The sequence below is a fragment of the Zingiber officinale genome, chromosome 8B, assembly GCF_018446385.1.
Source record: "Zingiber officinale cultivar Zhangliang chromosome 8B, Zo_v1.1, whole genome shotgun sequence".
NCBI lineage: Eukaryota > Viridiplantae > Streptophyta > Magnoliopsida > Zingiberales > Zingiberaceae > Zingiber > Zingiber officinale.
In genome coordinates this window covers 10663114-10680385 of record NC_056001.1, presented here as the reverse complement: position 1 = coordinate 10680385, position 17272 = coordinate 10663114, and the positions used below count along the sequence as shown (strand labels likewise).

Here is a 17272-nt window from a genome sequence, read left to right as displayed (position 1 = left end):
CCCCATGGTCGGGTTGTCTTTTGTCCGGTCGCCTGGGTGACCCGGACCAGGCTCCCGGTCGGCCGAATGTCCGGGGATGGTCCGCCAGTCCGCTCGGCATGATCTTGGTGTTGACCCTCTTGACCCTTGACCTCCACATGTCGTTGACCCCCCGCCAACGAGTGATCCCCCCGTCTTTACCTCTGGATCAATAGGGTTATATCAAGGATTAGCTCTAAGTCTCTATCTTTTTACACTAATTATGGACGAACTCACTGCGCACATTCAACATACAGTACCATGGTGCATGTTATTTGCAGCTGATATTATTTTGGTAGATGAAACACAGGAAGGAGTAAATGCTAAACTAGAATCTTGGCGGGAAACACTAGAAGGGAAAGGTTTAAGCGTAGTAGATTAAAGACAAAATATATAGAATTTAAATTTAACAATATTAGAAGTAATGAGACAATTGTTAAGATAGGAGAGGATGAGTTGCCCAGAACCGAGAGATTTAAATATTTAGGATTATTTTTGCAAAATGATAGAGGGATTGAGAGAGATGTCTTACATAGAATACAAACAGGATGGGTGAAATGTGTTGGTTCCTTTGGAGGCCGGCAAGAGGGGAGGGGTGAATTGCCCTACAAAAATTAAACCAAAAACCTTTCTCGGATATTCAACTAATTAACAGACACTTGTAATAATGAAAGGAAGAGACTAAATGAAAAGATCAGACACAAGAGATTTACTTGGTTTGTAATTAGGGGATTGCTAATCCAAGGAAAGTAAGCGCACTATCTGATGATCTCCTTTGGGCGGAGTAGCCTCTTTACAGCGTTGACAGCACAAATAAAAAGAACAGAAATGAAAGCACAGAGAAAACTGATTACAAGTGAGATGATTTAACTGTGCAGATCAGTGCAATATTGATAGCATTGGTCGGGGCCCCCCAAATGGGTTCCGGGCGCCCAGGGGGGATAAAATTTTATTCCCCAACGATCAGATCGCATTTGACGCGATCTTGGTCAAAATTCGGGTTCGGGCGCCCCGGAGAAAAAAGTCAACAGTTGTTGACTTTTTGTTCGGGACCTCTTCTCTGGTTCAGTCCCGTCTCGGTCCGGATCTTTCGCTCCAGCTCCGCTAGCTTGGGTGATCTCGGCCATCCGGAATAGGGCTCACCCGAACCCAAGTTTTGGCCTTCTCCTCGAGCAGCCTTCCTTCCCGGTTTCTCGTCCCTCGAACGTCGTGCACGTTCTTCTCGTCCACCGGTGTACTCTTCCACGGTCACCTCGTCCCTCGGACGCACCGAGCCCGTCGGCTCTCTCCCGTGCCGTCCTTCTCGCTAGCTGCGTCTTCCGCTCGACTTCCTGTGTTCCTAAGTTCCTGCACACTTAGACACAAGGATTAGACAACACAGGACCTAACTTAGCTTGTTTGATCAATCAAAACACCTTGGGGTTCCAACAATCTCCCCCTTTTTGATGTGAGCAACCCAAGTTAAGTTAGGAAAAACAGATGTAATAAAAACAGTTAATTTGCAATTAATTTGCAAATAAGTCTAAAGATTTTTCAATTAAAAAATATATTACCTCCCCCTAAACTTAACATTCTTCTCCCCCTTTGATCACATAAAAAATAAGGGTTCTTTAAACAAGTCTAAGGTAAAAAAAGTTTCTATGGCAAATCTTAAAAACAATTTCTAAAATATTTCTAATTTTTTTTAAAAAAAAAATTCTAAGTCAATATTCATAAAAAAATTTCGAATGCAGTTATCATAAAAAATTCTTAGTCCAACAAAAAATTTAAAGGCAATTTTTATAAAAAAAAAATCTAAGGAAAAAAATTTTAAATCAATTTTAAATATTTTCTAACTCAAATTGAATAACTCTTTTAAAACATTAATTTAATTAAATTAATACTTTTTCAGTTAGTCAATTAAACTTTTCATTTTGATACTTGGCTTCCAGGTCATGGTAAGGCACTATGCCTTCTTGGTTATTGGAGCAACAACCACTTCCTTAGACAAAGCCTCATAAAAAAATTAGTTGTTTAATTTCCTTGCTGAAAATGCTAAGTCTAATTTTAATTTTAAATTAAACAGGTTTTTGGAACCCAATAGAGGTTCCTTCCTACAGGGTTAATTAAATATTTTCTAGGTACATAGGCCTTTGATATTTTTCTAATTTGATTTTGGTGAAATCTATAATACTAGTTTAGTCCTCTATAATTTCTAAAAGTAGAAATATTTAACCATTAGACTTTTTCAATCTTTCTATTTCTTCTTTTAGTTTTTCATTTTCAATTTTCAATTTATCTAAATCCTCTATAAGACATGATTTTGCCAAAATTCTTTTTGTTTCTAAAATTTCATTTTCTAATTTGGTATTTTTATTTTCTAATTTATACATGGATTTAGCCATTGCCTTAATACCAAAGTAAAGTTGATCAGGGTGTAAGAGGCATACCTCACTTACCATATCAGACTTGAAGCCTGAATCTCCCTTTGCTTCGCTGCTTTCATCTGAGGTCGCTCTCCCTTCATCAATGCTAGGTTCTGATGTGCTTTGCCCTTCGTAGCTTGCCATCAGTGCTAGCCCGGCATATTCTTGAATCTCGAACTCAGATGATGAAATGTCGTCCCAAGTAGCTTTTAGGTTCTTGTGCTTCTTGGGAATTTTGCCTTTGTCCTTCTTTAGTTCTGGGCAATCCTCTTTTAGGTGCCCTTCCTTTTGACACTGGTAGCAACACATCCTTCTTCTATTTCTTAGATTCTTTTTATTCTGCATTTCTTTGAATTTATTAGATCTAATTTTTTTTTAAAGTTCCTTACCATGTATGCTTCCTGATCGTCTTCTGAATCTGACTCGGGTTCATCCTTCTTGGTTGCGTTTAGTGCGATCATCTGGCTTGATTCTTTTGTTCCTGCACACCTGGTTTCATGCAATTCAAGAGTGGAGAACAGTTCTTCTAAAGTACTTACCTCTAGGTCTTTCGAAATGTAGTAAGTGTCGACGATTGATGTCCATTCTGAAGTTCTGAGAAACGCGTTGAGTGTGTAGCGTATTGTATCCTGATTTGTTACCGTTTCTCCGAGGTTCTCGAGACCAGTAATCAGTTCTTTTACCTTTGCGTGTAAATTGGCTACCTTCTCACCTTTTTCCAGACGGATGTTCATCAGTTTGTTCCGGAGGATGTCTCTTCTAGCGACTTCGCTTCGAACGTGCCTTCGTGGAGTTCTAGGAACTTCTTCTAGAATTCTTTGGCAGATGAATAGCTTCCGATGCGGTTGACCTCTTGAGGCGGCAACACGCTCAGCGGGTGATATTCTACACGGCTGTTCGCTACAGACTCATTCTGCTCCTTCTTTGTCCAATGACTCTCTTCTTTTTCTTCTCCATCTTGATTCATATCGGAGCTACAAAACCATACTTCATAATAAATCGAATTTCAAAATCAGTTCTTAGGAATACCTCCATACGTCACTTCCAGTCTGCGAAGTCCCCCTCGAATTTTGATGGAACGATGCTTGGTCCGGTCATCTCGTTGCTTCGATCGGCGATTAGTCCTCCTGAAGCGCCTTGCTCTGATACCACTTGTTGGTCCCTTTGGAGGCTGGCAAGAGGGGAGAGGTGAATTGCCCTACAAAAATTAAACCAAAAACCTTTCTTGGATATTTAACTAATTAACAGACACTTGTAATAATAAAAGGAAGAGACTAAATGAAAAGATCAGACACAAGAGATTTACTTGGTTTACAATCAGGGGATTGCTAATCCAAGGAAAGTAAGCGCACTATCTGATGATCTCCTTCGGGCGGAGTAGCCTCTTTACAGCGTTGACAGCACAAATTATAAAAAGAACAGAAATGAAAGACAGAGAAAACTGATTACAAGTGAGATGATTTAACTGTGCAGATCAGTACAATATTTATAGCACTGGTCGGGGCACCCCGAAGGGGTTCCGGGCGCCCAGTGGGGATAACATTTTATCCCCCAACGATCAGATCGCGTTTGAAGCGATCCTGGTCAAAATCCGGGTCCGAGCGCCCAGAAGCATTCCGGGCGCCCCGGAGCAAAAAGTCAACAGTTGTTGACTTTTTGTCCGGGACCTCTTCTCTGGTTCAGTCCCGCCTCGGTCCGGGTCTTTCGCTCCAGCTCCGCTAGCTTGGGTGATCTTGGCCATCCGGAATAGGGCTCATCCGAACCCAAGTTTTGGCCTTCTCCTCGAGCAGCCTTCCTTCCCGGTTTCTCGTCCCTCGAACGTCGCGCACGTTCTTCTCGTCCACCGGTGTACTCTTCCGCTGTCACCTCGTCCCTCGGACGCACCGAGCCCGTTGGCTCTCTCCCGTGCCGTCCTTCTCGCTAGCCGGGTCTTCCGCTCGACTTCCTGTGTTCCTAAGTTCATGCACACTTAGACACAAGGATTAGACAACGCAGGACCTAACTTAGCTTGTTTGATCACATCAAAACACCTTGGGGTTCCAACAAAATGGAGGGGAGCATCGAGTGTTTTGTGTGACCATAAAGTACCTCTTAAACTTAAAGATAAGTTCTATAAAATCGCAGTTAGACCTGCTATGTTAAATGGAATGTTGGGCTATGACTCGAGCACATGAGCAGAGATGAGAGTTGTAGAGATGAGGATGTTAAGGTGGATGTGTGGACATACGAGGATGGACAAAATAAGAAATGAGAGCATTAGAGAGAAAGTCGGAATTACATCTATTGAGGAAAAACTCCGAGAGACACGTTTAAGATGGTATAGACATGTATTTAGACGGCCAATAAATGCTCCAGTTAGGCGATGTGAAACTATGATAAACATGCATATCAAACAAGGAAGAGGAAGCCCAAAAAAGACTTGGTTAGCAACAATAAAATAAGATAAAATTTATTTAAATATAGATGATGATATAGTAGGAGATAGAGCTCAATGACGTAAAAAAATTCATATAGCTGACCCCACCTAGTGGGAAAATGCTTAGTTGTTGTTGTTGTTGTTCTATTTTTCTTTTCATATTCTCATTCTCTAAGTCTCATCCTTTGTAATTTGTATTTTTTGTCCCTCGTTGTCTCGTCGATGACTCTTTCAGTCTCAAAAGATGACAAGACGTCCTTCGCATTCCTCGATCGTCGGGTAATATTTTTTCGATCTTTTCTTTATTCTCGAAATGTTATTTATTGTTCTGTATAAATAATAAATTATGGATGAAATGGACTCAAATATCGTTGGAAAAAATAGATTATTAGTAATTGTATGAATTTTTTCTCCTATTTTTCCTTTCTCGATGCAAACAAATTACTACCATCATAAACATGATTTATGCACTTAAAAAACCATAAAATATTATTCATATATTTTTAATAATCTTTAAGTGCACTTATTTGATTTATTATATATTTATTAAGTACAGTTTATTATAAACCACTTAAATTAATCGATTCAAATCAAATTTAATATTTAATATTTTCTTATTATACTTGTGTAGATAATAGTCAATAATTAGTTTGAAATATCATCAAATTAAAATTAAATGGGGTTTTATTATTCATTTAATTCTAAGTAATTTTATTTTGATAAAATAGTAGGGATTTATATTTTATTTTTTATTATTATTTTAATATAAATATGTCTATAAAAAACTATGATTCTGACTATATGAAACGTATCAAAAAAAATAAAAGAATTTATTTAATCTCCAAAAGACGCACTTGATAGATTTATTATTAATAATCAAAATCAAAACTCAAAAAATAATATAATTAAAATTTAAATAAAAAAACTAATTGAATTTTCACCGGAAGATAAGATAATACTTTAGGATAAAAAGAAATCTATCAAGAACTTTCTAATAATCACAAATTGAATTCATCAAATATTAATATTAATGAAGAAAATAATTGTAATTCAGAAGAAGAAAAAGATGACTTAATAGATAATGAATATATATTTTTTTAATAATATTGATAAAACTATTATTTAAAATATATATGATTCAGCACAATGAAAAAATATAAATATAAATTTAATAGATTTATTAGTTGAAAATGGTCAAATTAGAGAAATTAGTATTTCTTTTCCAAATGATGAAATTTCTAGATATTTTTCTATGATTCATTACATTCAAAAATTGTCAAATGGAGAAAAACATGATAGAAAATGATTAATATATTCAAAAGAATTAGATAAAGTATTTTACTTTTATTGTAAATTATTTAGTCAAAAATCAATTACAATTAAATTAGCAAATGAATATTTAGTTTGATATTGATATGAGATTTCTTAAAAATAAAACCATTGATCAAAATTTACAAGAAAAAATAAATAAGGAAAAAAAATATTTGAAGAATGTATTAATAAGAATTATTACTATAGTTACAAATCTTGCAAAAAAATAAGTTGGCATTTCAGGATACAAATGAGAAAATTTATCAAGATAACAATAGAAATTTTTTAGGCTTAATTGAAATAATTATAGAATTTGATCCTATAATGCAAGAACACATTAAACGTATTCAAAATGATAAAATTCATAATCATTATCTTGGTCATAATATACAAAATGAGTTAATAAATATATTAAGAAAAGAAGTAAATAATATTATAATTAAAAAAAATAAAAGAAGCAAAATACTTTTCAGTTATACTTGATTATACTACTAATGTAAGTTTTCATGAACAAATGTCTCTTATATTAAGATGTGTAGATATTTTAATAAGTCCAATCAAAATAAAAGAATATTTTATAGAATTTTTAAAAGTAGATGATATATCAGAAAAATATCTTTTTTTATATGTTTATTAATATAATAAAGAAAATTGAATTAGATGTAAATGACATAAGAGGACAAAGAGATGATAATAGGGCTAATATGAAAGGTAAACAACAAGGTGTATAAAAGAGAGATATAAATTCTAGAGCTTTTTATACACCATGTGATTATCATAGTCTTAATTTAGTACTATGTGATATGACTAATTCTTGTACTAGTGATATAACATTTTTTGGTGTGATACAACATATTTACTTATTATTTTCTTCTTCTACAAAAAATAGAAAATTTTACAAGACCATGTTTCTAATTTAACTCTTAAACTATTATCACAATACATTGAGAAAATCATCTTGAAAGTGTTAAAAGTAATAAAATATCAAGCTCCGCAGATAAAAGAAGTTTTATATAAACTTACAGAAACTAGTGATGATCCTAAAATAAAAAGCGAAGCAAATTCTTTAGCAACATATGAGTTTGAAATTTTTAAATTTTTATTAGGTATGATATATTATTTGTGGTTATAAATATTGTTAGTAAATTTTTACAATATAAAGATATGAACGTTATTATTGCATTAGATCTGTTAAAATGTCTTATTTCTTTTTTTTAATGATTATAGAGAAAATAGATTCATATATGTTGTGATTTTTGCCAAAGAGATTACAAATGAAATGAATATAGAACCAAAATTTCATGAAAATCGTATAATTAAAAGAAGTAAATAATTTGATGAGAATAAAATTAATGAGGTGAAGCTTTCATCTGAAGAATTTTTTAAAATTAATTACTTTAATTATATTATTGACCATGCTATTTCTTCACTTCAAAGTAGATTTGAACAATTTAAAATATATGAAGATAATTTTAATTTTTTATATGATGTGGAAAAGTTATTGCTTGATGATGAGTAGTTTTTAAAAATAAAATATTTAAATCTTGAAAACTTTTTAATACATGATATGTTATCTGATATTGATGGTTTAAATTTATTTAGAATTAAAAGTTTTAAAAATAATAATAATAAATCTAGAATTAAAAACCACACTTGAGGTATTGAACCTTATAAAAAAATTAAATTCTTTTCCTAATGTATGAATAGCTTATAAAATATTATTAACTATACTTGTTAGTGTTTAGCCGAAAGAAGTTTTTTAAAATTAAAATTAATAAAGTCTTATTTATGTTTAACAATGTCTCAAGAAAGATTAGTAGATGTTTGGTTGATGGGTTTGAGAATGAGGGAATGGAATGATAGTAAAAGATAATGTTTAGATTGTGGGTTTGGGAATGACAATTTGAGAATGATTTCTAGATTTATGGGATCAACAAAACTCATATAACTAGGTGAGTTTTATTTCTATTCCCATTCTCGTTCCACCTTACTATCAAACACATATCCATAGTCATTCCCATCATTTAATCAAACACCACCTAAATAATCTAGTAATTTTATCAATTGAAAAAAATATTATCAAAACTTGAATATAAAATTTTAATTAATAATTTTACATCTCAAAAAGTTAAAAAACTAAATTTTACATAAAATCTATTTTAAATTAATATTTTATTTAAAAAAATAAATCCGTCATTGTCGGCCCCAAGTCCGAATGAAAAAGGGCGAAGAAAATTTTATTTTTTTTAAAAAAAAATATTAAAGACCTAAATGTTTTTTTTACCCTAGGGTCTCATGGAACCTTTAGAGGGTCCTGGTAACAGACGGCTTGTTAGTCCAGTATTTTTAGATCAATCGTTTATTAAAAAAAATTATTGATTAATTCGGTAAGTTAAAATTTGATATGAAAATTTTTTATCGACCTCTAAAATAAATTAAGAAGGGTTCATAACGGACAGTTTGTCAATTCAGTGCTTTTAGATCAATCATCTATTAAAAAATGTTATTCGTTAATTAGGGAAGTTATATTTGATCCAAAAAACTGAGACGCGAGAAGATGCCTTGATCACGCCCCGGGCCTCTTCATTACCCTTCTGAATCACGACGTTGAATGATTTCTAAATACGATTTACACGATTCACTGACAGAAGTTCATTGCCATCGGATGGTCGTTGTCATTGGCCGACCCTTCTTGTTGTTAAAATCGTTGTTAATTCAATATTGCCCATTTGGGTTCACAACTGTTGAATGAATGATTTTTTTTTAATAAATATTTAAGTTTTCCTGAAGCTTTCTTTTTAATTTACTTATCAGATAAATTTAAAACGTAATTAATACAATACTCAGAAAGTAACTTTTAAAAATTCATACGTTTTAGTTAATTCCAAAGCCATTTGTCCTCTTTCAACAATTCAATGCAAAACACTTCATCTTTCTTGTCGATCATTCCATCATACCTCACTCACATTTCTTTCCTTAAAATAACTTACATTCTCGACTTTTATACTTACACTTAGCTGAAAATTCGTTTGAGTGGTCAATTCATCATTAAGAGCATAATTCGAGTATGGTCTACCTCAAATAGTAACCAAAACGACACATCCCTTCTATAGTTCTATTCAATTGAGCTGTCCTAACAAGCTTTGATACTACTCTGTCTCCAACATTTAAGATCAATCAATGCCTCCTTCTCAATCCTTTCTATTCATGAATCGAAGCAATCTCCACATTTTTTTTTGGCATCCAAAACTTGTCTTAATCCTCCTACAAAAGCTCAGTGAAAAAGCTCTGATTATCATCTTAAGCGGCTCGAGCCCCATATTCCTTTGCAAAACCAAAAAGGAAAAAGAAAAAAAAAATCAAGATTTCTTCAAACTTTTTTATTAAAATGCAAATAATTCGTCCTTATCTATTTATTTATTGAGCGGGCCGCCCAAGCCAAGCCACCCGCGTGATAGATGTGGTTATGTGATTGACGTGGGGGTGGCATCGAACATTTATAACGCACCTACTGAGAGAGGTGCATTATGAATGATACATAGTGGCAAGCATGGGGATATTTTACATGCCAAAGGCGCTATAAAAGTCAAACGCTTGTACCTTCACAATTAGACGCTTGCGTTGAGTGCATTGCTGCACATTGTGTGTGAGACCATCCTTATCAATTTTTCTATTATTATATTTAAAATTTAAAATAAATAATTTATTTTAATAAATTTAGATAATTATTTTCACTGTACATCATATTAATTATCTTAAAATTTCAATCATCGTTAATTTTTTATTATTTTATTCTCTTTCTTCTATTTTTTATTATTATATTTATGAAATTGATGGAAGGAGAGATTGAAAAGAGTTAGTGGAAGGAGAAAAATTAAAAAAAATATTATTTTATTTTTAGAATAGATGTTTCATTTCTTAAATTTAGAGAATCACTATTTATCAAATCTAAATTTAGGATAAAATTTTTAGATAGGGTAGCTGATATGAATGCTCTAAGAGGTGAAGCCTATGGCAGTTCTCCTACTATTACACCATATTATTAAGAGAATCATAAAATTGAAATAAGTCATATGAGACGGGTATTTTCAACAATTTTATTAAGAATTGGTGCTTATTCAATTTTATAAATCTACGTCATAGTGATCGTCTTGACTATGCCCCGGGGGTGAGAGTATCATTGCCCATTTCCCTTAAAACTAGGGTTGTAAATGAGTCGAGCCTATTCGAGATTTGGGGTATTCAAGCTTGTTTAATAAGTTAATCAAGCCAAGTCGAGCCGAGCTTAAAATGAATCAAGCCTTTGAAATGATTGTTCAAGCTTGGCTTAGTTTATTTTTTATGACCTTGAGCTTATTTGAAAATTAGCTTGAGCTTGGTTCATTTAGATGTTATCGAGCTCTCAATTCAAGCTTGATTCGAACTTGGTTCGTTTAGATGTTATCAATTCCTCAATTCAAGCTTGTTTGATTATTTAAAATTTTTACTAATTTAATTGGTTATTGAGCTTGATAATTTAAACTTATTTATTTATTTTTATTTATTTAGCATATTAATAAAAGTTTTATTAATGAGCATAGTTTATGAACATTGTTTACGAATATTAATGAGTTAAACACATATGTGTTTAAATTTATTATTTAATTTAACGAGTTATTCAATTTTATTTATTTAATTAATCTTGTGTATATTGAAATAATATAAATAAACTCTTACCAAATTGAACATTAAACTTGTTCACGCATATTTAGTTCATTTATAATCCTGCTTAGAATGGTCAATGTTAATTATTTCAATTAGTTTTGTAAATTTATTTGATGAGTGAAATATTATGATCAGGTCATCTGTTAAAGATTAATCAGTGTAAAATCTAAATATCGAATATAAAAATATAAGTCTAAAGAAACATAAAAGGATCGGATTAGAACCTCAAATGCTACCAATATTTTGGATGTTAAACTTCAAATTTATTTAATAGATAATCAAATCTAAACATTTGAATTATCAAAATTAAGGTAAAATTGGTGTGAGCGTTGATATCAAGGTGTTTGATCTCTCCTATATAAAAGGTTGTTGTGCTAGGATAAAATATTCTTCATTTATCTTTCTATATTTACCCGTGAGTTGAGAATATTAAATCTCTTGAGATGAACGATATCATCTTTTCTCTAATCATAAGGGCAACTTCTTGGAAATAAAGGAGGAAAGATCGATCGTTATAATCAATGTTGGAGAAAGTTGATATCATTATTATAATAGTGACAAATAAGTTCATTAAGGACAATATAATCTAAAACGACAAAATTAATTAAATATTCACTTGCGGATTCTAAGATATCAACCTCCTCCAAGTAGTGATAATTATGTTTATAAACATTCTTATGTAAAACAATGCTTCTTGAGTTAAGGGATGAAATATTGTTTTCGTAATGAATTTTGCTTGAATTTAAACAGAGATTCGTGTCTGTTTTCTCTTACACTTCATGCTCATATATATGACTTCACTGAAAGAGACCTGCGGTTAATGTATTGCTTGTTAGCTAAAATTGATTCCATGCTGAAATAATTAGTGTTGGCTAATTTTATATATATATAGTCTAAATTTATGAATGTATTTAATAGCCCATGAATTAGATGAGAAGTCACTATACACCCTTCAGAAAATTTTTGAGTTTTCATATATTTGACCAATAATGGTGACATAAGAATGATCAAAATGCCATTAGGGGTCTTAATGTTTTTACTAAATTAGAGATAAACTCAAGGACCAAGCTAAAGAAAAGTCAATAATAGGTCCTTTAAACTTCAAATAAATTAAGATTTTCCACATTAAAAATTAAGTTTGAATTATTATTACAAGTTTAACTTTACCATTTTTCACTCTAAAGAAGAGATTAATCTGTACTCCATAATTATATATGGGAAAAGAAAGGTACTCCATAATTATAAAGCAAGTCCAAGCGAATGTACTAAAATTCTCCTGAAATCCTTCATTAAATAGGTAGGGTTGGCAGATCTATGATTATATATAGATATCCACCAACCATGTACCATATCTTGGTTGAACTCAAACTTACCCTCCTTTACTTTTTTTCTATGCTTAATTCAATGGAATTGACTTATTAATTCTGATTTAAGTTAATCTTAATTTCCATATATATATAGTAATGCAAAATCTCACCCATGACACCATTATAAATCATGGGCAATTATACGGCAGTCTGTCAGAAAGCTCTTAATTGCCCTAAATGGTTGCACGAGCCCATGCATTAATTTGGAATTTCATTTTAATTTTTTGGCTAAATTTTTCTTTTCTCCAGTTCTTCCCTCTCTTAATTAATTTCCTTGTTGTAGAGGGTTGTGAAGATCTTATCAAGTAATATTGTGATTTCCTTCCCAGCCTTTGGACTCATCGACAATATATGCATATTTCTTTCATATTTAATTTTTGCTCGTAATAGTCCAAAGTAATTGTGTTCTTGCTCTCTAACATGCGCATGACTCTCGCCACCGCATCTCGTGACTGTATTTCGTCTTTGACCAGAATCTAAACTTGCTATGAACGCCTTAATTTCAAGCGGCAGACAGTTGACCGAGAGATAGATTCACTTCGCCAGTACTTGCTCACTCAAATCAAATGTCGGCAAAACTTAATTACCCTGCAACGAAACCAAGCCAATGTAAGGTTTATAATTCATGTAATGCATGGAACACATACACGTATATACGTTTTGTGTTTTCGTTATTATCTTTAGTTACATAGGCCGATCGAGTTGATTGAGTTTGGTTGATGATGAAAGTCAAGAATGAAACACATAGATAGATAGATATAACAATTTGGATGTGGACGTATGGAACTCAAAGTCCACCAATTAAATAATCTGATGTACCGTGTACGTATGTGTAAGTTATGAAGCCGACAAAACGGTTGAGCTTGAAGAAGTAGTCAACATATGGTAGTTAATGCAAAAACACTCACTGCAATTTTCTTGCATGCTAAACTTGATGCTAGCTGCTTGTGAATTCATATCGAATACTTCTACTCCAAATTAATAATACATTTAGATGGAATAATCATTAGGATTTATAAGAAGAAAGATATCTTTATTTGAAGTTTTTTTTTATAGAATCAAAAAATAAATCTAAAATAATTTAGGTTCAAAATGGACAACATGATCGTGAGGAGAAGGATGATCAAATACTTGGGAATACAATCAAATCAATGCCCAACTCTATTCATACTATTAATAGGAGATCCTTTAAGGTGCTCTTTGTTGAATACGATCTTCATATACTATGTGACATGATAGCACTTTTAGTACGGCAATATGTATGCTCTATGTAGGAGCCTAATTAACAATAGTCGTACACACTAATGTCATTTTCTTTGTAACTATATTGGTTTTATGCCAAACCAGAACTTGTTGTAAAGGGTTGTGGACTCAGTGCCTGATCAGCTTCAGCGCCCATGGCACCATAACATCGTCACACTCGCACTAGAGGCGACCCCAGAATTAACATTGCTGCTGATTTTTTTTTATAGAAAATAGAAAAATAGAAAAAGAAAAAGGCCAAATCGCAAAACATAAAAATAGGGCGTTGTTAAACGCGGTATTCAACTACCACCCACCTTCTTTTCCTTGCCCAACAAACCCTTTAAATGAAACAATCAATTCCACTCTTCTCTCGCTCTCCACATAATCAATCAAACCTCCCGACTAGGGTTAACTATCTAACCCTATTTTCTAAATTTTTTTAATCTCGCCCGATTTCGATTAATTGCACGTTGCAGTTTCTTTAAATCCACCCCATCCCATTACTACCATTTAGCATTAGATCACTCTTTATTTACTTCTTCCTTTCCCTTCTCGTGGGCTGCCTCCTCACTCTTCCTCCCCTCTGCTCTGTTCTCCTCTCCTCTCCTCTGCTTTGCCGGTGGTTGTAGCTCCGAACCTCACAAGCCACCCGAAACCCAAACCCGCAAGCCACATTGCTAATATAGATTTAGCAGCAGGGCGAGGGGAGTGGCGGAGGAGGCGCGATGAAGGGCGGCGGCGGCGGCGGCGGCAAGAGTGGCGGTGATCAGTCCTTGCTCACTCTCGCTGGGGAGCTGCTCAACGCTGGCGTCAGCTTCCTCGTCTTCTCCTTCCTCGACGTCCTCGACGTCGTCCTCTGCCTCGTCTACAAGCTCATAGACTACTTCATCGAAGCTGAGTGGAAGCCCTGCTACTGCTGCAGCTCTTACGCCGGAGGCATGGTCGCTGGCGGCGGTAGCAGCTTCCTCTTGTCCGTCAACAGAGGTCCCAAAGTGGTCCGCCTCTGCTCCGCCAAGCTCCAACTCGAGGACGTCTCCGACACGCTCTACTCCCGCCCCTCCCGCGTCTCCGAGTTTTCCCGCAAGGCAGCCGTCGCCGTCGCCGCGAACACCAGCATGTCGGTAAAATCGCCAGCGCCGCCGGCCGCCTCCTTCGCCGTCAGCGCCAACGTGATAGAGATGCTCCGGGGGAAAATCGACGGCCGACGGCATCGGCGGCCCCAGCCCATTCCGCTCTGGTCCGACTGCGACTGCAAGGTCTGCAACTCCTGGAGCAGCTCCTCCTCCTCCGGGGGCGAATCCCGGCTCTACGTCCACACCGACGGCCCTGGAGACGGCCGGCGGGGGACGACGTCCACCGACGTGCTGTTCATCCACGGTTTTATTTCCTCCTCCACGTTCTGGACCGAGACGGTGTTCCAGGAGTTCACCGAGGAGACGCGGTCGCGTCACCGGCTCTTCGCCGTCGACCTGCTCGGCTTCGGTCGGAGCCCCAAGCCGGCGGACTCCCTCTACACTCTGCGAGAGCACATCGACATGATCGAGAAGTCGGTGCTGCAGGTCCACGACATCAAATCCTTCCACATTGTCGCCCACTCTCTCGGCTGCATCATCGCGCTCGCCCTCGCCGTCCGCCACCCCGAAGCCGTCAAGTCCCTCACCTTGCTCTCGCCGGTGAGCAATCCATAACCAATCCACCAATTAAGCACTGCTCCATATTTTATACCATCCAATTACTCATGAATCCGATACAATTGCGGCAGCCATACTTTCCGGTGCCGAGAGGGGAGGAGCCGACGCAGTTCGTAATGCGGCAGGTGGCGCCCCGCCGGGTGTGGCCGGCGATCGCCTTCGGCGCCTCCATGGCATGCTGGTACGAGCACGTGAGCAGGACAATTTGCCTGCTCATCTGCAAGAACCACCGGATTTGGGACTTCCTCTTCAAATTCTTCACCCGAAACCGGTAAATTCTGTTTTTTTTGCTTCTTCTTTCAAATAATTACCTTTCACAATCTCTTCATCATCATTCGTCCTTCTTCAATTCTTCTAAAATTTACCACGCATGCAATTATTGAATCCACTCATGGATCCAATTAAACGCTCTCACCAAACTCGCCAGTAGATCATCAGAGCCGGAGCAACAGCCCCACACAAAAGCACTTGCTTTCATTAATTCTCAATTAAGTACACCCTCCGGCTCACGTCAACCATATAAGCCGGCAGTTAAATGAGGGCAATTAACGCCCATTGATGCTACACTCAATGCGAGAGTGAGGATTAAGTTGATCTTGATTGGATTATACTTTATTTACGACCTTTTAACTGATCAATCTGATACATTTAAGCACTTAACCTCCACCTGATGATCCATTGATTGAATGGGTTAATATAATAGCGAGACTTCACATGGCAAGAAGCAACATCCATTAGGGTCCACACCCACCTATTCCCCAGAGATTGGGCCCCTCTTGCGGGCCATATGCATTGAAGGATAACCAACACAATTGGAAGCTGCAAGGAGTGAGTTTGTGTCTTTTGTGGTTCACACTTCACAGCGGTGACTAGCTAGGCAAATTATTGCTCTTCACACTTATTGCACCCTCTCAAAATTCGTACAAATATTTAACTACACGAAATTCGAGTGAGAGGTCTGTCACCAGCCATAAAATTTACGAATTTTTTGGCGCAGGATTCGGACGTTCATGATCGAGGTGTTCATGTGCCACACGCACAACGCAGCGTGGCACACGCTGCACAACGTCATCTGCGCGAGCGCGGAGAAGATGGAGAGCTACCTGGAGACGGTGCGGGAGAAGCTGAGCTGCGACGTCCGGGTCTTCCACGGTGACGGCGACGAGCTCCTCCCCGTCGAGTGCAGCTACGACCTGGCGGCCAAAGTCCCCCGCGCCCGGGTCAAGGTCTTCCAGAAGAAGGACCACGTCACTATCCTCGTCGGTCAGCAGAGGGCCTTCGCCAGAGAGCTGGAGCAGATTTGGAGGGACAACGATTGATTAATCCATTGAGGTGGAGAAAGAAGAAGAAGTACACGGCCGAAACAGGGGCCGCGTCTCGTCTGAATTATATTAATTTTCTCTGCTCATAGGAATTAATTAATCGATTAATACTGATTAAATCCTCTTCTTGATTCTGCATTTTAATTCTTCTCTTCCACTCCTGTTAATTAGATCTGGAAGGGGGAATAGTGTCGATACTTGGGGCCGGGGCTTGCTCTGCCGGTGAAGTCTACGAAAAGTTAATACAATATATAAGCAAATTAATGTTACAGTTGTGAAGTTGGTTGCTGTCTGAGCTAGCTGGCGATGCGCTAGATTTTGTCAATTTAAACTTTTAAAGGGGAATTATTTTAAAAAGAAAAAGCAAATCTCGACGATTTTAAAATTATTATTATTTTTTAAGAAAATATTAAGAAAAGACTAACATTGTCAATCGAACACCATAATTGACTATTGACAATTAATAACATCCTAGCCTGGCAGAATGTTATGGTTTTATGAGTTGCATAAGAACGTAGATATATATTTTTGTTTAGCTATTGGAAGATGATTCTTCCTGTCTGGAAGTAGAAGAGATGGATGTTGGGGGCGTGATGTTTCTGTTGACTTTCGGTGAACTTCGCTCTTGTCTACAATATAAGTAGAGTTAGTGCTGAGTCAGGGAAGGGGTCCTCGATGATGACCCTCCGACGCTCAAGTCAGTCTTTAGCGAATCAAGAAACAACGAGAAGAAGCAAGAACTGTAACACAATAGTAAAAATCACGAGAAAAGCATACCTCCATCGATACTTGA

At 36.0% G+C, this 17272-nt stretch overlaps 1 protein-coding gene across 1 annotated transcript; it reads left to right on the top strand.

Moving 5' to 3' along the window:
* The first annotated feature begins 13949 nt into the window (after positions 1–13949).
* LOC122017506 (probable lysophospholipase BODYGUARD 3) lies at positions 13950–16758 on the top strand. The gene is made up of 3 exons (XM_042575141.1): positions 13950–15139; positions 15229–15428; positions 16155–16758. The coding sequence occupies exons 1-3, from the start codon at positions 14192–14194 to the stop codon at positions 16474–16476; spliced, it is 1470 nt and encodes a 489-aa protein (XP_042431075.1). The 5' UTR covers positions 13950–14191; the 3' UTR covers positions 16477–16758.
* The last annotated feature ends 514 nt before the right edge of the window (positions 16759–17272 follow it).